This window comes from Phaenicophaeus curvirostris, chromosome 2 (genome assembly GCF_032191515.1).
Source record: "Phaenicophaeus curvirostris isolate KB17595 chromosome 2, BPBGC_Pcur_1.0, whole genome shotgun sequence".
In the NCBI taxonomy this organism is placed as follows: Eukaryota; Metazoa; Chordata; class Aves; order Cuculiformes; family Cuculidae; genus Phaenicophaeus; species Phaenicophaeus curvirostris.
The window spans coordinates 110,180,743-110,200,784 of record NC_091393.1 but is presented as its reverse complement, the minus strand read 5'-3'; the positions used below and the strand labels follow the sequence as shown (position 1 = coordinate 110,200,784).

At 50.2% G+C, this 20,042-nt stretch overlaps 2 protein-coding genes across 5 annotated transcripts in view; one reads left to right on the top strand and one right to left on the bottom strand.

The window, feature by feature from the left end:
- Positions 1 to 625: 625 nt before the first annotated feature.
- Positions 626 to 18,695, top strand: MSH6 (mutS homolog 6). 3 transcript variants are annotated; one of them, XM_069850423.1, is made up of 10 exons: positions 626 to 680; positions 2,703 to 2,905; positions 5,449 to 5,639; positions 7,516 to 10,060; positions 11,345 to 11,610; positions 12,203 to 12,320; positions 16,000 to 16,089; positions 16,565 to 16,719; positions 16,900 to 17,099; positions 18,537 to 18,695. In XM_069850423.1, the coding sequence occupies exons 2-10, from the start codon at positions 2,746 to 2,748 to the stop codon at positions 18,616 to 18,618; spliced, it is 3,807 nt and encodes a 1,268-aa protein (XP_069706524.1). In that variant the 5' UTR covers positions 626 to 680; positions 2,703 to 2,745; the 3' UTR covers positions 18,619 to 18,695. The 3 variants fall into 3 exon arrangements, with proteins under 3 accessions (XP_069706524.1, XP_069706525.1, XP_069706526.1); XM_069850424.1 differs by lacking the exon at positions 626 to 680 and having other exon boundaries at positions 2,681 to 2,905; positions 7,519 to 10,060; XM_069850425.1 differs by lacking the exons at positions 626 to 680; positions 2,703 to 2,905; positions 5,449 to 5,639 and adding an exon at positions 5,858 to 5,875.
- The window catches only part of FBXO11 (F-box protein 11), a 64,920-nt gene continuing 63,538 nt past the window's right edge, over positions 18,661 to 20,042 (bottom strand). For both annotated transcript variants that reach the window (XM_069850427.1, XM_069850426.1), the window contains exon 23: positions 18,661 to 19,974. In XM_069850427.1, the coding sequence (XP_069706528.1) occupies positions 19,845 to 19,974 (130 nt within the window). In that variant the 3' untranslated portion in view covers positions 18,661 to 19,844. The remainder of the gene's footprint in view (positions 19,975 to 20,042) is intronic.

The following is a 20,042-nucleotide window of genomic DNA, read 5'->3' as shown; positions in this document are numbered from 1 at the left end:
GCCTCCTCTTCTCCAGACTGCACAACCCCAACTCTCGGCCTGTCCTGTGGGAGGTGCTCCAGCCCTGGAATCACCCTCGTGGCTCCCCCGGGCCCCGCTCCAGCAGCCCTGCCCGACGCGGGGCTCCGGGGGCGGCCCCGGGCGGCGGGAGCCTCGCGCCGGGGGCGGGGCCTGAGGAGACCACGCCCACAGGCAGGGCCGGAGGCGGCGGGCGTGTCTGTGCGGGCGGGGCACGGGGCGGGGCTTGGTGAGGGGCGATGCCTGGGGGCGCGGCTTGGGGCGGTGGGCGGAGCCTCCGCGCGGGTCGGTTCGCGCGCCGAGGGGGCGGAGCCTGAGGGCGCCTCCAGTGTTGGGGCGGGGCGGGGGTGGAGCCTCCGTGAGGTCGGTTGGCGCGCGCCGCCGTGTAGGCGCGCGGCGGGGGGCGGGGTCTGCGGGCGTTTGGCGCGCTGAGCAGCGGTTCCCGCGCTCGCCATGTCCCGGCAGAGCACCCTGCTCCGCTTCTTCTCCAAGGCCTCCCCGGCGGCGTCCCGGGCCGCACCGCCGGCCCCGAGCCCAGCCCCGGCCCCTCCGCAGGGCGGAGCGGCGCCCGGCAGCCGCCGCCGCCGCCAGCCCGAGGAGCGGAATGGCCGCCAGGAGCGCGGGGGGGGCGGCGGCGGCGGCGCGGCTACCGGAGCCTCCAGGTGAGCCGGGGGGTGTGGGGTCGGAGAGGAGACGAGGGGGTCCGGGGCAGCCCCCCAGCTCGAGTCCGTGAAGATCGGGAGGGGAATAGGGCCTGGGGTTGAACGCCCCGCTATGGATCCTGTGAGGCCAAGGGGGGGGAATGAGCCCCGCATTCTGAGTCCTTAAGGCCGGGGTTGGGGGGTGAGCCCCTCACTTTCGGCCCCTGAGGCTGGGGTCGCGTGTTAGCCCCCCACTTTGTGCCCGCTGAGGCCGGGATTGGGGATTAGCCCCCCACTTTGTGCCCGCTGAGGCCGGGATTGGGGATTAGCCCCCCATTTTGTGCCCCTTGAGGCCGGGATTGGGGATTAGCCCCCCTCTTTGTGCCCCTTGAGGCCGGGATTGGGGATTAGCTCCCCTCTGTGCCCCTTGAGGCCGGCGTTGGGCGTTAGCCCCCCATTTTGGGCCCTTGAGGCCGGGGTTGGGGAGTGGGCCCCCCACTTTGGGCCCCCTGAGGCTAGGGGGCCTGGTGGGAATGAAGGCCCTGTAGCCCCTCTGCCCCACAGCGCCTGAGGATCGGGTCGAGGGGCTCAGGTTTGGGCTTTCTGTGTAGAAACACGTTTTCTTTCCTCTTACCTCCGTTTCCTTTCTGTTCCGTGTGCTGGGGTCAGCATCTCCGTGCTGGTCAGGAATGGTGTGGCCAGCAGGAGCAGGGCAGGGATTGTGCCCCAGTGAGGCCGCACCTCGAATCCTGGGTTTAGGTTTGGGCCCCTCACTATGGGAAAGACATCGAGGAGCTGGAGCGTGTCCAGAGGAGGGAAACAGAGCTGGGGAAGGGTCTGGAGCCCAGGGTTTGTGAGAGCAGCCGAGGGACCTGGGGCTATCTAGCCTGGAGAGGAGAAGACTTGAGGGGATACCTCATCTCTCTCTGCAGCTTCCAGAAAGGAGGTTATGTTGAGGTGGGTGTTCTCCCACATAAGAAGTGACAGAAGAAAAGGAAATTGCTTCAAGTTGTACCTGGGGAGGTTTAGATTGGATAGCAGGAAAAATGCCTTTACTGAAAGGGTTCTCAGGTGCTGGCAGAGGCTGCCCAGGGCAGTGGTGGAGTCTCCATCCCAGGAGGGGTTCAAAAAACGTGTGGCCGTGGTACTTGAGGACATGGTTGAGTGGTGGGGTTGGCAGTGTTGGGTTTATGGTTGGACTCAATGGTCTTAAAGGTCTTTTCCATTCTGAATGATTCTGTGATTCCATGATTGTTAGGCTGCAGCCTGCAGGAATAGCTCCCGTCATCAGCTGTACGGTGTGGCTGTGGCTGGGTTGAAGTCTTGGGGGAGAAGGAGCAAGAAGGTAAAAGCTGCGTCAGGTGCTCTGCAGTGGAGAGTATTTATTTGTGGGTTTTTTTGTAGCTGAGGTTTTTTTAAATTTTACTAATTTCCTTTATGTACCCTGTTGGGGAGGCACTGGCACAGGTTGCCCAGAGAAGTCATGAACGCCCTGGCCCCAGAGATGTTCAAAGCCAGATTGGATGGGGTTTGAACACCCTGATCCAGTGGAAGGTGTCCCTGCCTATGGTAGGGGGCTGGATGGGTTTTGAGGTCCCTTCCAACTTAAATGGTTCCATGATTCTGGGTTTCTATGAATTAACCTATATGGGAAAACTTGTCTTAGTTATGTAGGTTGTCAATTTGTAATACACAGTCTGCGATGTTTCTTTTATAGTTACCTTCTGTTTGGACCTGGTCGCTCTCTCCTGATCCCATAAGAAAGCGATACACCTGGCTGTAGGTGGCCCTGCTTGAGCCAGGGGGACTGGAGAAGACCTCCAGAGGTCCCATTCAATCCCAGCCAATCTCCTATGACTCTGGCACTGTAGAGCTAAGGCTCTTAAGAGCTCACTAAGAGGCATATTGGTGGTGGTGTAGGAGGACTGTGTAATCCAGAATGCACCTCCCAGAATCTTCAGAGGGAAGCTGCTCAGAAGCAGCGTGAGGAGACCTGTTTGAAACATTTATGTTCCTTTGATCACACCTCTGCTGTCTTTGCAGTGTCTCCTGCGAGTACTCGCCTGGTGATGTGGTCTGGGCCAAGATGGAGGGTTACCCGTGGTGGCCGTGCCTCATATACAACCATCCAATGGAAAGAACGATAGTCCGAGGGCAAGGGAAAGCCACCCGTGTCCACGTGCAGTTCTTTGATGACAGCCCTACAAGGGGCTGGGTCAGCGTTAAATACCTGAAACCATATAAAGGTAAGAGAGAGAAATAAGCTTTCTTTGAAATGAAAATATGCCACTTGTAATGGAAAGCAGGCTTGGAGGAGAGAGTGTGGTGTTCTCTGTAGAGAAAAGCAGCAAACCCAGGATTAATATGGAGTGAGAAAGCGTGTGTTGTACATTGTGAGTTAGAGGAAACAAGGTTTTGAGGGTTACGGTTATGGTTGTACGGTTCTTTAAACATAAACTTCTCAGCCCTTTTGTTTCATAGATCAGAACACAAGCTTACAGTTTGCTTATGTTTCTAAGTGTTTTCCTTTATCAGTAGGAAAAAAGATATCACAGATAAATCCTTTATTTCAATTTTAACCCTCAAAATATGACAAATTTCAAACTCTGTTTTCAAGCAGGTATTTGGGAACTGCAGAATCAAAAAGATCAGACACAGGATGTAAGATAACTATAATTAATTCTCCTGTGGTGTTATTTCTTTTGAGCAAAGTGGTACAGTGTAGTTAATAAAATAATAAAAAGCTTGAGTGTTCAGAGTGTTTGTTAGGGTCGTGCTTGTCATTAGAGAGCAGAGTTGGTGTTTGTCATCTTGAAGGAATGACTTAATTAATGAAAACTAATGAAATCAAGAATTAAACCAACATTTTTTGTGGTAATTAGTAATCATGACCAATTTTTCCCTTTTTTTATGATTTTACTGTTGCTGAAAGATGTAAATCTTAGTTGTAAACTGCCATGTGTAAATCACACTGCTGTGAACTGACTCTTTGTGAGTCAAACAAGTGTTTTGGGTGTCATACAGTATTTTTGATACACTGACAATTTTCCTTAGGATGTCAGCGAAATGGTGGAATTTAAATGGTTCCTTCCTTTTCACAAAGAGGAGTTCCATCTTGGCATAATGTGGGCATCTCTTTATGGATTGTTTATACTGAAATGCACTGCACTTAAGCCACAGTTGGTTGTAGGTTAAACTGATATTGTTATTGCTGTAGGAGTTAGCGGAATTCAACAGAAATGAATTGGTCTGTGGTTTATGTGTCTTTCCTGAAGGTATTTTAGAAGAATCACACACACTTTAACAGCTTGCACTTGCACCTAGGAGCAAATACAGGTGAGGAGAATTGATCTCTTTACCAAAAGGACATTGCAGACAAATAAGAAGTGCTCAAAATGTTTAAGCACAGAAACACTGATCTAGAAATGTGATCAATGCAGAGCAAAGTAAAAACACTTACAATGCACGCTTTGCTTTTAAATTCAAAGAGCATCTTTGTATGCAAAGCAAGAGCGTTGGAGTCGGGGTAGATGGAGCAGTTCCTTGCCTTGTGTGGCTGGATAAATATGGCCAGTGCAGGGACAGCTTGGCATGCAGGAACTGGTGCTGTGTGCAGGTTGGTTGAGTGAACGCGCTGGTGTCACACGTTTGCGCATACAGTTGGATCGTTTGATGAGATTTTTTTTCTCCTGCCACAGTTGTCAGTATCAAAGCACATGATATTTTTAGGTTGTCTTGCTGTGTTTGCGAACTGCAGTGGAAATCTGGTTTGTTCGTGTGTTGCATTTGGGCTGTAGAAGCAGCTACTCCTTACTCCAGGCTTTGTGCCAAATAAAAGCATGTGAGGCACAATGCAGGTCAGCTGCCTTCTGTGTGTGCACGAAGGGATCACTGGAGTGGGTGCAAGGAGTTATCCAGGCAGATCCTACCACCATAAGCAGTGAGGGCAGGAAAAGGAATCACCCTGCTCTTTGCATCCTCCTTCTTTATTCCGGGAGCTGAATGTATAACATGTTACATACACCATCCATGCCTGGAGTGTGGTGTTAAGATGCATCTCAGCGTGTCTGGGGACCCGTCACAGACCCCGGTCCGTAGATGGATTAGCTTTGGTTTTGTGTTGATGTGCAGGCAATGAGAAGAATTGTGGTGCTCAAGGGGCACGGAAGAGGAGGAGGGAATGGTGCAGTTATTTATAGCGGGCTTTACTCGATTCCCTGCTGCATCGGGGTGAGTTGCCAGCGTGACTGACTGCAGCTAATCTGGGTAACAGGTTGGCGTTGGGTCTGGACCCCTCGCTGTGTTTGCAGGAGCAGTTGAATTGGCCAGCAGAGCTTTAGCCAAGAGTCTGTCATAGGTGACCGATGCCCAGCCTGAAGATAATGCTATCATCGAATTTACCTATCACTGCTGAAACAACTGTGAGGTCTCAGCCAGCTCTGCTGCACTGCTGGAGTAAAGTATTGCTCTTCAGTAGTAGCTGTAGTCGGTGCTCAGAGCTTGGCTTAGAGGTGTTTGGGTGTGGTAAGGAGTTGCAGAAGTAGCAGTAGTTCTTCAGGTGCTCATGTACTGTTCTTTTCTGAGTGTTTAGACTTCTTAGGGGCAATTTCCCAGGCTCAACAAGTGATGAGTCTCTGTATTTGAGATGCAGTGAGAATGGCTTGTAACAACACACGATGTTAAATAATTGTATTAGTCTGAAAGCATTTAAAAGTGAGGATGAGCACTGATTAAAGGACTGATTGCTGGACTAAATTCTGGTTTTGACCCGTTCTTTGTGGTTTTACAGGTTCCTCAGATGCAGAGGCACTGAAGGGAGGGATGTTTTATAGTACAAAGCCTGAGATTAAGAGAGCAATGGTGCTAGCAGACGATGCAATGAGTAAAGATGTAACTAAGCGGCTTGAACTGGCAGTGTGCTGTGAACCCTCGGATACTGAGGAGGAAGAGGAGGAGGAGGAGGAAGAAGAAGAAATGGAGGTAAAATTTCTTTTACTTGCTGTCATTTTCAGAAATAGTTCTAGAACTTAAACTACCTCTTGGAGCTGAGCATGGGATGTCCTGGTACACTAATCACAGCTTACGTGCTCTGGAATCATGCATGGATACCTATCCCTGTGTCTGTTTGTAGCACCTCTGTGTTGCCAGGTCATACGTGGGGCTTTCACCTTTTCTTGTTGGAAAGACAAGTCTGATAGCTCTTTAATGTCTGCATGGTAAGAACTGACCTCAAAAGCTACTGAACTTCTCTAAATTGATCGCTCAATTTTTAGTCCGAGTGACCCACTTTCTCACTCGTAAACTTAGCACTTCTTTCTGGTGCATCTTTTTCTTTTTTATTGGCTCTTCATATTCCAAGTTCCCTTGAGTTCTGAACCAGAAGTTTTCATTTGTTGCAATCAAGGAATTTCTAGCCTTTTGAGTATTCAACTTAAGGCACTAAATTGGAGTTTTTGTAGCCTGCCCTCACCTTGTATTTTGCTGCTGCTCTGCAAGTTATTGTACTGTCAATGTCAGTCTGTTGTTTGGGTAACTGAAAAGAGATATTCTATTGTATTGTATTCATGGTGCACTGTGAATGACTCAAACATTATTCCAGTGAATAGATTTCTTTGGAAAGGAATGGCATGAGGAGGCTGTCCATGGGACAGCAGTTTGAGAATCTTAGAATGATTTGAGTTGGAAGGGACTCCAAAGCCCATAGAGTTCTAAACCCCTGCCATGGGCAGGGACACTTCCTGGATCAGGTTGCTCAAAGCCCCATCTAACCTGGCCTTGAACATCTCTAGGGAAGGGGGCATCCATGATTTCTCCGAGCACCGTGTGCCAGTGCCTCACCAACCTCACAGGAAAACATTTCTTCCTAAGATCTTATCTAAATCTCCCCTCTTGCAGCTTAAAATCATTCTCCTCATCCTATCCCTGCACTCCCTGATAAAGATCCCCTCCCCAGCTTTCCTGCAGCCCCTTTCAGTACTGGAAGCTGCTCTAAGGTCTCTGTGAAGCCTTCTGTTCTCCAGTCTGAACAGCCCCAACTCTCTCAGCCTGTCCTCCTACGAGAGGTGCTCCAGGCCTTGGATCATCTCCATGGCCTCTTCTGGACTCGCTCCAACATATCCATTTTCCTTACCTCCTCTGTTCCATGGCCCGTCTACCCTTCTCCAGCGTGATGTTGTCCTGAGGGACCAGGGCCGCTCCAAGCATTCTTCTCTGGTTGGGGCAGCAGTGCAGCGAGCACTGGCACTTTGTCCTCATTGCAGCCCTTTTATTCCTGTTTACCTCCAGTACCAGTACAGGAGTTGTTCAAGTTTCAGGCTGAAAAGGCAAAAATAATGGATTTTCTTTTCTTTCTAGTAGGCGTGCCTGACCTTCCTGAAGGTTACCATGAGTCAGTGGTCTTTGCTCCCCTCTTTGTAGTTGGAAATAGGTTGTTAGCTGAAAAACTAAATCGTGGGCCAAACTCCGGTAGGCTGGCATTGAGAGGCTGCAGAAAACTCTGGTGTTTCTGACATAGGGTAGCAGGAAAAATTGCAACATAGAGTTGGCTTAGGAAGGCGTGAATTTCATATACCATGTGCGTCCTGTCCAGGTTAAATATTCTGTTCATCATCATTGTTTATGTGGAGTGATGAACGAGGCTGTAAGGAATACAAATTATGCCCTGAGCTGGTAGCAGTTTGATTCACAAACCCATGAATTTCTGTGAAGGTAAACAGAATTGGCTGGTTTTTGCTGTCTCTTGCTTGAAGTGGCACAGCTATCACGTGATCATGTGTTTTTACACCTCTTTTTGCTACAGTGGTGGTTTTACTTCATAGCCAGGGTTTTTTATAGGTTAAATGATTTATTTTTCCAGCAGGTGAGTGAAAGCGCGTCTGGCAACAGCGACAACTGCAACAGCGAGGAGGATGTGAAGAGCAATAAGCGAGTGATGAGCAGGGAAAGTGCTGTCAAATCCAAAAGGAGGAGAGTGTTGGATTCTGACAGCGATCACGATGGCTCTGACGTAGAGTTCAAGCCTGATGTGAAGGAAGCGACAAGCAGTGAAGAAGCAAGTAGTGGGGTGGATGAAAATGAATCTTCTGGCATGGAGACAGACACGGAGAGCATTGCAGAAAGTCCTGTAAGAGTCCCTTCCAAAAGAAAAAGAAGAGAGAGAAGCAAGTCTGCCAAGAGGAGCAGCTTAGAAAATGAACATTCTGAAGTGCCCAAAAGAGCAGCAGCACTTTCTTCAGAAGCCAAGTCTAAGCTCACGTCATTTGCAGCGCCTGAAAGCTTTGAATCCCAAGCAAATGCTTGCAATGGAGGCGGCAGTGGCTTTGGAACGTGGGAGCATGAAAAGCTTGATTGGCTGCAGGAAGGGAAAAAGAAAGATGCACAAAAAAGACGGCAGAATGACCCTGCTTATGACCCGTGTACGCTGTACGTGCCCGAGGACTACCTCAACAAGTGCACGCCTGGAATGCGGAGGTGGTGGCAGCTGAAAAGTCAGAACTTCGATGCCGTGATTTTCTACAAAGTCGGGAAATTCTACGAGCTCTATCACATGGACGCAGTCACTGGTGTCAACGAGTTGGGCCTGATCTTCATGAAAGGTACTTGGGCCCATTCTGGTTTTCCAGAAATTGCTTTTGGCAGGTTCTCTGATGTCCTGGTGCAGAAGGGCTACAAGGTAGCCCGTGTGGAGCAGACAGAAACTCCTGAGATGATGGAAATGCGCTGCAAGTCAATGGCCCACCCAACAAAGTTTGACAGGGTTGTACGCAGAGAAATCTGCAGGATCATCACCAAAGGCACACAGACGTACAGCATCCTTGACTGTGATCCGTCTGAGAGCCATAACAAATACCTCCTGTCTGTTAAGGAGAAAGAAGACTCTGCTGGGCAATGTGTTTATGGGGTCTGCTTTGTGGACACGTCAGTGGGGAAGTTTCATGTGGGCCAGTTCTCAGATGACCGACACTGTTCGCGGTTTAGGACTTTGGTAGCGCATTACACCCCAGCGCAGGTGTTGTATGAGAAGGGGAACCTGTCTGCGAACACACAGAAGATACTGAAAGGCTCACTCATTTCTTGTATTCAGGAAGGGCTGATCTCTGGTTCCCAGTTCTGGAATGCATCTAAAACACTAAAAGTCCTTCTCGAAGAAGGATACTTCAAGGAGAAACAGGACTCTGAAAATGGGTGTTCTCTGCCCTCTGTCATCAAAGCTCTGACTTCAGAGAGTGACTCACTGGGATTAACACCCAGTGATGATGGGGAATTAGCATTGTCGGCTCTTGGAGGATGTCTTTTCTATCTCAAAAAGTGCCTGATTGACCAGGAGCTGTTGTCACTGGCCAACTTTGAGGCGTATGTCCCCGTGGATGCTGACACTGCAAAAATTGTGCGTTCCAGTAGTTCGTTTGCCAGAACACACCAGCGGATGGTGCTGGATGGAGTCACCCTGATGAACCTGGAAGTCCTGCAGAACGGAACCAATGGAACCACGGAAGGCACTTTGTTGGAAAGGATCGATTCCTGCTGCACGCCGTTTGGGAAGCGACTCCTGAAACAGTGGCTCTGCGCTCCACTTTGTAATCCAAAATCCATTAATGATCGCTTGGATGCTGTCGAGGACCTTCTGGCAGTGCCAGGTAAAATGTCTGAAGTGAGCGAGCACCTGAAGAAACTTCCTGACCTCGAAAGGCTGCTCAGCAAAATCCACAGTATCGGATCACCACTTAAAAGCCAGACTCACCCTGACAGCAGGGCCATCTTTTACGAGGAAATCAAATACAGCAAAAAGAAAATCGCTGACTTCCTGTCCACACTGGAGGGGTTTAAGGTAATGAACGAAATCATCGACGCGATGGAAGAAGTTGCCGGTGACTTCAAATCTGAAGTCCTGAAGCAGCTGGTCACCCGCAAAGCCAGAAATCCAGACGGCCGCTTCCCAGACTTGAGTGTGGAGCTTAAAAGGTGGGATACTGCTTTTGATCACAACCAGGCTCGGAAGACGGGAGTGATTACTCCAAAGGCAGGCTTTGACCCCGATTATGATAAAGCACTTCAGGATATTAAAGCTGTTGAGGAAGATCTTCACAAGTACCTGGATAAGCAGCGCAAACTGCTTGGATTCAAATCTGTGCTGTACTGGGGGACAGGCAAAAACCGCTACCAGATGGAAATACCAGAAAGTGTAATATCCCGTAATCTGCCTGAGGAATACGAGTTGAAATCCACCAAGAAGGGGTATAAGCGCTACTGGACCAAGGAGATCGAGAAGATGCTGGCTGCCATGGTCAATGCGGAGGAGCGCAGGGATGCAGCCCTGAAAGACTGCATGAGGCGGTTGTTCTACAACTTTGATAAGAACAGCAAGGACTGGCAGGCAGCGGTGGACTGTGTGGCCGTGCTCGGTAAGAGCTTTCCTTCACTTTGGCGTGCAGTAAAAATAGTCAGGAATAGTAAATGATGACATCCGATCTGGGTAAGCAGAAAAGGCTCGTTGCCAGCTCTTAATTTGTACCTTGATGATTAACAGTGATCACCAGCTTCCTTCCTGTCAGTGAATGGCAGAGCAGTTGCTGGGGCTTGGTGTTTGCAAGCTCTTCCTTCACTCCTGTCTTGTGATGGTAGGTGTGCAGCCCAGTATTCCTGCCAGCTCCTGGGATACTCACATATGGATTAGTAGCTGCTTATTGAATGCAGGCAGCGATGCAGACAGGTATAAAGACCTAACCTGCAAGCCATCTCCTTCCCATCCGAGCAGGCTACGTTCCCAGCAGCCTTTAGAGTAACAAAGAGGTCACATTCACTGCCTCAAAGGCAGTGGTCTGGTAGGAAGACTTCACCAGTTACTTAATTCCTGCTCCAACCCAGGTCCTGTATTCCCTTCTGGGGACTGGCCTACTTTTGTATTGGGGATTTTCTGCTAGCATGAGGCCCTCTGGGATGTCTTTGTTCCAGGGAAAAATGAAAACGCTCTCTGAACGCCGCTGGGAGAAACGGGCAGGCAGGCAGTGAGTATTGGCTGGGAGTGGATTCGCTGGGAGGACTGGGAAGCAATCACGTCAGCTGCAGCGCAGCACCAGGGCAAACACCCAACTAAGTTTCGGTATAGAGGGAGACGGCTTTCAGCTCAGCTGTAATGTTGGGTATGGAAAGTCTCTGAAATCCCATCACGTGGTTTTGTTCTGTAGGCAATCGCCTTTCAGAACCTCAGAGTGGGGATATTTGAGGGGCCGCGCTGCTGCTTTCTGCCAGACCAATGGAATTGTGATGCTCATATAAATGTATTCTGCACCTTCCGAGTAGTGTTAGGATTTTTGAAGTCATGTGTGGTCACAGAGGTTGATTTCCTCTTTTTCTTGTTCCAAATTAAAAACCAATGCAAGACAATAATATTTTATTTTAAATAAAGCAGCTTCTGAAGTGAAATGCTGTGGATTTTTAAGACTTCTAAAACTACAAACTAGAGGAGAGGGGTTTTAATCTGACATCAGTAGAAATCTAGGAGGAATGAGGGACCATATAGTGAATATCCCACCTTTTACTTATTCTTCTGGAGTACTTACCAGGAAAATGGAATGGAAATGGAAAATGGCGTTTTCAGAAATTCTGTTCAATGAGTAAATGCATTGCAGTGAATGAATAATAGAACGTGAAAGTGGGACTGACCAGCATGGTTCTTAATCTTGTAGATGTCCTGATGTCCCTCGCAAACTACAGTCAAGACGGTGATGGGCCACTGTGCCGACCTGTGATCCTGCTGCCAGAGGATGGTGCTCCTCCCTTCCTGGAACTGAAAAATTCACGCCACCCTTGCATTACAAAAACTTTCTTTGGGGATGATTTTATTCCTAATGACATCGTGATAGGCAGCAAGGATGAAGAGAGCGGTAGCAGCGCTTCCTGCGTGTTGGTCACCGGCCCCAACATGGGTGGCAAATCTACGCTGATGAGACAGGTGATCGCCTAGCTCCTTAAGGTGGAATGTTCCACGGTTCCGTTGTGTTTTTCATTGAGGATTTGCGTGGCCTGGCTGTTAAAGGGGGTCCCAGCAGCGACCTTCAGGGTGTGCAGCTATTATGCTGTCAAGACAAAGTGTAATCTGGTAGAAAATGGCCATGTTTTAATAGAGATTTCCTACTTTTGCTTGTTTAGTGAGGAGCAAGTCTGATTTCTTTATGAGAGGTAGTTGGGACAAAGTCATAGGGTAACTGGTTATCTTTTACAAGTGGCTTTTCCCAGGAATTGGCATCATCTGGCAAAGGATGTTTCTGCTTTCTGCAGAAAATAGATACCAGTGGGAACTGGGCAGGGAGTTTGCTTTATAAACTCCGCTGGCTGTGAGAAGCTCTGGTTTGCAGGTGCTCGGAGTAGTTCAGTCCTGCTTCAGATTACGATGCTGTGGCCTGGAGCTGTCAAACAGCAGGAAGTTTCGTGTTACCCTGGTCTCTGTTCTAGGGAAAATGCAGTTTCACTCCCTTGTTCTCCATACAGAACCGGAGCTCTGAGCGTACAGTGCCGATGTAAATGTGTTCCCGCTTGCTCTGCAGGCTGGTCTCCTGGCTATCATGGCTCAGCTGGGATGCTACGTGCCCGCCGAGGCCTGCAGGCTCACCCCCATCGACAGAGTGTTCACCAGGCTCGGTGCCTCAGACAGGATTATGTCCGGTGAGTCACTGAAATCCAGCTGTCCAGAGCGCTTGTGCTGCCATCTGTGTTCGTCCTCTATTGGTTTTGACACACATTAGGTTCACTTTAAGCCTGAGGAGTGTGTTTATGGATACTGTGCAGTTGGTTGTGTTCTGCTGGTGCAGGGATCTGAGAGTTCTGGAGCAGGGCGGTGTGCGCAGGTGGCTGCTGGCAGGAGTGGGGTTTGTACCATTCCTGTAAGGACTGGAAGTCCCTTAGAATCATAGAATCATAGAATCGTGGAATCATAAAGGCTGGAAAACACTTGTAAGGTCATGCAGTCCCATCCCACTGTGCTTACTAAACCATGTCCTGAAGTGCCACGTTTGTGGTTTTTGAACGCCTCCAGGGGTGATGACTCCACTACTGCCCTGGGCAGCATTTGCCAGTGCTCCACCACTCTTTTTGTGAAGAAATTTTCTCTGATATCCAATCTAAACCTCCCCTGGTGCAACTTGAGGCCATTTCCTCTTGTCCTGTCACTTCTTACTTGGGAGAAGAAAGCAGCACCCACCTCACTCCAACCTCCTTTCAGGCAGCTGTAGAGGGTGAAGAAGTCTCCCCTCAGCCTCTTCTTTTCTAGGCTAAACAGCCCCAGGTTCCTCAGCTGCTCCCATAACCCCTGTGCTCCAGCCCCTTCCCCTGCTCTGTTCCCCTTCTTCGGATGCACTCTAGCTCCTCACTGTCTTTCTTGTAGTGAGGGGCCCAAAACTGAATCCAGGATTTGAGGTGCAGCCCCACCAGCACCGAGTCCAGGGGGACGATTCCTGCTCTGGTCCAGTTTCCTTGTTCCAGTCGGGATGCCTGCCTTACATCTGAAACCCAGGTTCTTCAGATGATGGAGAGAGGCAAGCTTCCCCCTTGGAAGCAATAGCTGACCATGCCTGGAGTATTGAATTTCTTCTGTGGAGAGGAAGACGGGAACGGAGGATGACACAACTGGAATGGGAAGCTCTGTGGTGGTGGGCAAAGTGTTGTGGGGTAGGAAACCCCAGGATGTTTGGTGGGCAGAGCGGTTCTAGTGCAGCTTGTTGAGGGAGAGCGTGGATGTTCTGTGCTCTTCCTGCTAACGAGTGCAGATCAGCAACTGTGATTCTGCTTCGGAACCTGTCAGCCTCTGGCCTGGACAGGTGCACATTCTCCTGGATGGAAAACTGGTTGGATGGCCGGGCCCAGAGAGTGGTGGGAAATGGTGTTAAATCCAGCTGGAGGCCAGTGACAAGTGGGGTTCCCCAGGGCTCAGTGCTGGGTCCAGCCCTGTTCAATGTCTTTATCAATGGCCTGGATGAAGGCATCGAGTGCACCCTTAGCAAGTTTGCGGATGACACTAAGCTGGGTGGAAGTGTTGATCTGCTGGAGGGTAGGGAGGCTCTGCAAAGGGATCTGAACAGGCTGGACCGCTGGGCTGAGTCCAACAGCATGAGGTTTAACAAGGCCAAATGTCCGGTCCTGCACTTGGGGCACAACAACCCTATGCAGTGCTACAGACTAGGAGAAGTCTGTCTAGAAAGCTGCCTGGAGGAGAGGGGCCTGGGGGTGTTGGTTGACAGCGACTGAACATGAGCCAGCAGTGTGCCCAGGTGGCCAAGAAGGCCAATGGCATCTTGGCTTGTATCAGAAACGGCATGACCAGCAGGTCCAGGGAGGTTATTCTCCCTTTGCACTTGGCACTGGTGAGACCGCTCCTCGAATCCTGTGTTCAGTTCTGGGCCCCTCACCACAAGAAGGATGTTGAGGCTCTGGAGCGAGTCCAGAGAAGAGCAACAAAGCTGGTGAAAGGGCTGGAGAACAGGCCTTATGAGGAGCAGCTGAGAGAGCTGGGGTTGTTTAGCCTGGAGAAGAGGAGGCTGAGGGGAGACCTCTTTGCTCTCTATAACTACCTTGAAAGAAGGGTGCTGGCCTCTTCTCCCAAGTGACAGGGGACAGGACAAGAGGAAATGGCCTCAATGTCTGCCAGGGGAGGTTTAGGCTGGACATTAGGAAAAAATTTTTCATGGAAAGGGTCATTGGGCACTGGAACAGGCTGCCCAGGGAGGTGGTTGAGTCACCTTCCCTGGAGGTGTTTAAGGCACGGGTGGACGAGGTGCTAAGGGACATGGTTTAGTATTTGATAGGAATGGTTGGACTCAATTCGGTGGGTCTCTTCCAACCTGGTTATTCTATGATTCTATGAAAGGAATTGGAGCCTCTGGAGCTTGTTGCACATCAGGAATTTGGAAATGAATCATTTGGAGTTCTTAATTGAAACAAATATTTACCCTTCCTCAAAGCAAGGCTTCAGTCTGCAGCCAGAGAACTTTCTGACACGTTCTTTGCCCAGCTGCTTCCCGTTCTGTTTAATTTCAGTACAAAAAGAAATGAAGGAGGCCAGAAGTGCTTATGGTAAGGAAAAGCCCTGCCCTTTCTGCACAAGAGGGGCTCTAAAGCGAGGCAGTGTTCTCACCCTGCTGTCAGCTCAGGGCTGTTCTCTCTCAAGTGTTTTAACATCTCGTGTCACCAGGCTGAGCGCCGCATGGCAGAGCTGGCTTTGTAGTCTGTTCTTGATGCGTTGGTTTCCATGCTGGGTAGAAGTGTGAACACAGTGGAAGTTGTTCCCTGACCATCAAACCGTAACCAGCCAGCAGGGCCTTTCGGAAGTGAATTTTAACTAAGATCTGTGTAATTTCAGGGGTTGTTTTCTAAAGGGATTAAGCGGTTATTCCTAAACACATTAAATCCTGGAAATGCCTGTAAATAAAGGCAGAAAATCAGGATCCCTGGACACCCCTTAAGAGAGCATGTTGGAAAACACTGTTTAGAGCCCAGCAGTGTGAGCGCAGGCAGAGCGTTCCCTCCCGCTCCAAAACGATGCTGCATGTGGTGGGTTGGAATGAACTCTACAGGGACGTGGGAAGCTGGGACATCATGCATGTGGGGTCTGAAAAATTGCGTCCTTCTACTTGTGCAATCTGCTGAAAACCAGCTCCAGGTCTAAATTAAAGTCTTGGAGTCTCAGGGTTGCTGGAACTCCTGTGTGGTGCTCAGCCTGCAGCCACAGTGTTTCTTTTCTTGTACCGCACTGGAGTGAGTGCAGCCTTAATGACCAGAATAACTCATTGCCGCATGACACCAACAGACACACCAAGCACTCCAGGCCCGTTGTCTTTTTTAGGAGTTTTGCTTGTTTCCTTGCCCTGTGAAGCCACATGCCCTACGCTTGCCTCGTGTGTCGGAGCAAGAAGAGGCAGGAGATTCTCCCCATCCCGAATCCTTCATGGTGCTCTTTGTCCAGCAAGTCCAGCTGGCTGGTGTTACTGGAAGGGGACAGATATGATGGCCTAGAACTTAGTGACTCCATTAATTGTACTTGTGCCCCTGCCTGTGCTCTTAAGGAACCAAACTGTCTTCTTCTGGCAAATGGAACCCCACCGTTCTCATCTTGGAAAGAGGCTTTATGGCTGTGAGCAGCCTGATGCAGTGGAAGGTGTCCCTGCCCGTGGATCTGGATGAACTTTGAGGTCCCTTCCAACCCAAACCATTCCATGATTCTGTGATGTGTTCAGAGTTGCTGTTGAGCTGCATTTTAGTTTGACCGAGGCTGGAGTGCAGACGAAGTGACGTTTGAATTGAAGTTTTCAGATCTTTGGGTAACAGTTCACACCTTTCATTTCTTTTACAGGTGAAAGCACCTTCTTTGTTGAACTAAGCGAGACTGCCAGCATTCTCCAACATGCAACAGAGCACTCCCTCGTTCTGGTGGATGAACTGGGTAATTTAGTCTTCTTTGGAATAGAGGGAAATCACATCTGAGATTCAAGGCTGGCTGTCAGGTTCTCCCAGTGGCAGCTGGGTACGTGGGGTAACCTCGGCTCAGTGCTGCTGATGTTCATCTGGTCGGTGTCTGTGCAGTCCTCCCTAAAACATCTGTTTCCGGGGCACCCTGGGAACTTAATACCCTCTCCTCCTTATTAGCCAACTTCCAGCTGAGTTTTCCTGCTTTCCTTTGGATAAAGACTTGCAGCAAACCCTGAGCAAGCCCGGGGTGAGTGTCTGAGGAGAGCAGGAATGTCTTGTGCAGAGCACGAGAGCGTGTGATTGTCCCAGCGTGAATACTGGGGCTGCTTTGCCAGCGCTGGTGGCTGTGGCCGCTCAGTGCCATTTCCCAGCCCTCCACGCAGGGAGGGGGGATAAAACCAACCCGCGTGATGGATACAGACAGGGCACTGCCTCTGTTTTTCCTCCAGGCAGAGGCACGGCTACGTTTGATGGAACCGCGATAGCGAGCGCCGTGGTGAAGGAACTGGCAGAGAGGATCCGCTGCCGGACGCTGTTCTCCACCCACTACCACTCGCTGGTGGAGGATTACTCGCACAGTGCAGCCGTGCGCCTCGGGCACATGGTACGGGTCAGCGCCACGCACGGGCCGCGTGCCGGAGCGTGAGGCTTTGCCTTGTGGCTGGCAGATCCTGGGCTTCTCTGCGCTCTTCTGCCCGGAGTCACCGGCTGCGCGGAGCAGCAGACGAGCAGTTGTTCAGTCTGTTAGTGTTCGGAGCCCTAGCATGTAACCTGTTCTTTCCAGGCCTGCATGGTTGAAAATGAGAGTGAGGATCCCAGCCAGGAAACCATTACGTTCCTGTACAAGTTCATTGCGGGAGCGTGTCCGAAGAGCTACGGCTTTAATGCAGCGAGACTGGCCGCTATCCCCGAGGAAGTTATTCAGCAGGGGCACCGGAAAGCACGGGAGTTTGAAAAAATTACTATTTCGCTGCGAGTATTCAGGTAAGGGCTTGGGTGTCTGTTTTTAAGTTGTACATTTCACAGAATTGTAGAATGCCAGGTTGTTAGGGACCTCAAGGAACATCTGGTCCCACCTTTTTAGGTGATCTGTAGCTTAAATGAGATGGCCCAGCGCCCTGTCAAGCTGAGCCTTAAAAGTGTCTGGTGTAAAGGAATCTCTCGCTTCCCTGGAGAGACTATTCCAATGTTTCACTGTGCCCATGGGGAAAAAATTCCTTCTGGAATCCAGTTGGAATCTCCTCAGGAGTGACTTCTACCCATTGCCTTTCTTTTCCATGTAACTTCTCATAAAAAGGGAGTCTCCATCCTTTCAGCAAACGCCCTTCATGTCCCGATACATGGTGATAAGGTTCTCGCCTAAGCCCTTCTCCTCTCAATGCTGAACAAACCAAATTTTCTTAGCCTTACTTGATATGGAAGGTTTCCTACTCCTTTGATGGTCTTGGTGGCCCTTCTCTGGACTCTTTCCAGCCTTGCCGCATCTGTTTGTAGAGCAGGGACCAAAGCTGGATGCAGCAGCACTTGGGTAGAGTGGGATAATGACTTTTTGTCTCTGCTGCTGATGCCCTCCTCGATGCGCTCGAGCGCGCTGTTGGTCGCCTTTGCTGCTGTAGCACCCTCTTCTCTTGTGTTGAGCCTGTTGTCCACCAAGACCACCAGGTCCTTCGCCATAGAGCTGCTCCCCAGCAAGAGCTGCGCTCCCGGGTTATGTGTGTGTTCCCAGGTGCAAGACCTTACACTTCCCTCCACTGAACGTCATGAGGCTCCTGCTAGCTCACTCTTCCAGCCTGTCCAGGTCTTCCTGGAGGGTAGCTCTTCCCGCTGGAGTGCCAACCTCCCCACTCAGCTCAGTGTTATCTGCAGACTTCCCCAGGGTGCTCTCGAAACCACCGTCTTGGTCACTTATGAAGATACTACTAGGAAGATATTTATTTAATACCATTTCTCGGTAGGCGTCAGTTCTTACGTGTGGACAGTGGCTTCTTTCGCTCTGGCTCTTGCAGCCACCAAGGGAAGTTAATGCTGGTTTTGTGAGTATCCAGCGGACTCTCCCAGGCAGGGAGGGACAAGAGCCTGGCTGCTGGGGGAAGGTACAGTGCGTGATGGAGCATTTTAAGCCTTGAAGTGCTGCGCTGAAGTGGGGTGGGGCTGCCCTGAAGGGAAGTGCAGCCAGGAAAAGCGAGGTCAGCCCTGTGCCAGTGGCAGCTGAGGGCAGTGCAGCAGGGAGAGCAGGGCTGAGCCCTGGGCAGGGTGCTGGGAACCACAGGAGAGCCGGGGCCTCCACATTGGGCACCAGCGGCTCCGGCAGCCTCTGCACCAGCCCCACAGGGGCATCCATGGCTCCTAAAGCTCTGCCAGCAAGAGGCAGCTCGGGCTCTGTCCCGTGTCCGGTAGAGCCGCCTTCCTTGTTCTCCACAGGTACCTGTGCCAGGTGGTGGATGGGGCGAGAAGCGATGGGAACGCTGTCGGGAAGCTGAGAGAAATGATCAGCCAGCTGTGAGGACACCCGCGAGGTTTCTCAAGAAGGTGGGGTTGGACACGGTTATGATCTAATAAACTTTATTTTTTAAAAATGACCATTTTTCCATTGTCTTTCCTAGGAAATTAAACCCTTTAATTCTTACCTACCCTCTACATAATGGTTATTGAGTACTCCACAATATATTAAGTCTAGATGTTATGGTACATGCATACACGGTCAGGCTGTTGATTACCCACTGTCACCAATACACATCAATGGGAGAAGCTATGGAACTGGGTAGGGCTGCCTATATACTTGTCTCGGCGTCGTCGGAGCGGGAGATCGCTGCCGTTTCCGGCAGGTTCCGTGAGTCATGTCCAGGCTGTTCAAAAAAAAACTATGAACAGAGCAAAAGTACAAGACTGTTTTGAGGAGACTTTCTACCGCGGGCTTTAACACGTCGTTAAAATCTCAACTCACAGACGCGGTCACACAGGTACTTTTTGTTTTATAGCACAGCGAGGGTGAGGAAGTCTCGTTAAAACACTCGCTTTCCGGTTAGGGTGAGTACAGAGTGGTGCCGGGGCGGGGGAGGAGAGCACGCTAACGTCGGGAGGACACCAGAAAAATTGCTGGATATAATTTAAGATTAGTGTTTTCTCTTTCATAGAAAGAACGTACATACTGGGACATGAGTACAGGGACAGTCTAGGTGCGCTAACAGAACAGGACACGTTCAAGTACGGGAAGAGGGTTTCTTTTTTTTGCTTGAAATTAGAAACAAACTACGTGAGATTAAAGCATTAAAATCATAAAATAAATGTTAAAAAACTCAAAAGGAACGCAGAAGTGCTAGCTCACATTTTTTTTAACCATGTTACAAAAGCGATCGGTACCCATGTCCGTGAAGGCAGCAGCAAAGGCCGCGCTGCCTTGTCGACAGAACGGGGCTGCTGCGCATGGAAACGCCAGCGGGGCAGCAGTGGGGTCTGTACAAACCGCGGCTCCTCGTGCGCCGCTTCTGTCCCTCCAGAACCTGTGGGAACACAGTTAATGCTGAAACGCCCAGTCCGTTATCCTGAGTCAACATATTGCCACTTTCTTTTTTTGGTAGGTTGAGCTCCATAGTGTCAACACCTCTCAGCCGCCTGAATTTGCCACCTCTCTCTCCGCAGAAATGGGCTGGTTTAACTTCCTCCAAAAAAACCAAACCAGTTTTGACAGTTATGGGATTTGAATGGCAGGGCTTTCCTTTCGCAAGGAGTTCAGTTGTGCTGCAATGTGTTTGATTCTATAGGCGGAGCAGAGTCATATAATGTGTCCGTATCGTGCGTGGGCTCCCCGGCGAGCGTGCAGGGGTTGGACAGCGTTCCAGCTCCGCAGTCGCAGAAAAACCTGCGGAGAGAGCGCGAGAGAAAGCTTGTTAGCGTCTGCTTTACTGACACAGTCAAACCAGCTCTGCA

Coding starts and splice junctions, on each gene's coding strand:
- MSH6 (XM_069850423.1), top strand. CDS start 2,746: ATGGAGGGTTACCCGTGGTGGCCGTGCCTCATATACAACCATCCAATG. Junction 16,720..16,899: donor CCGTGCGCCTCGGGCACATG/GTACGGGTCAGC, acceptor TGTTCTTTCCAG/GCCTGCATGGTTGAAAATGA. Junction 17,100..18,536: donor ATTTCGCTGCGAGTATTCAG/GTAAGGGCTTGG, acceptor TGTTCTCCACAG/GTACCTGTGCCAGGTGGTGG.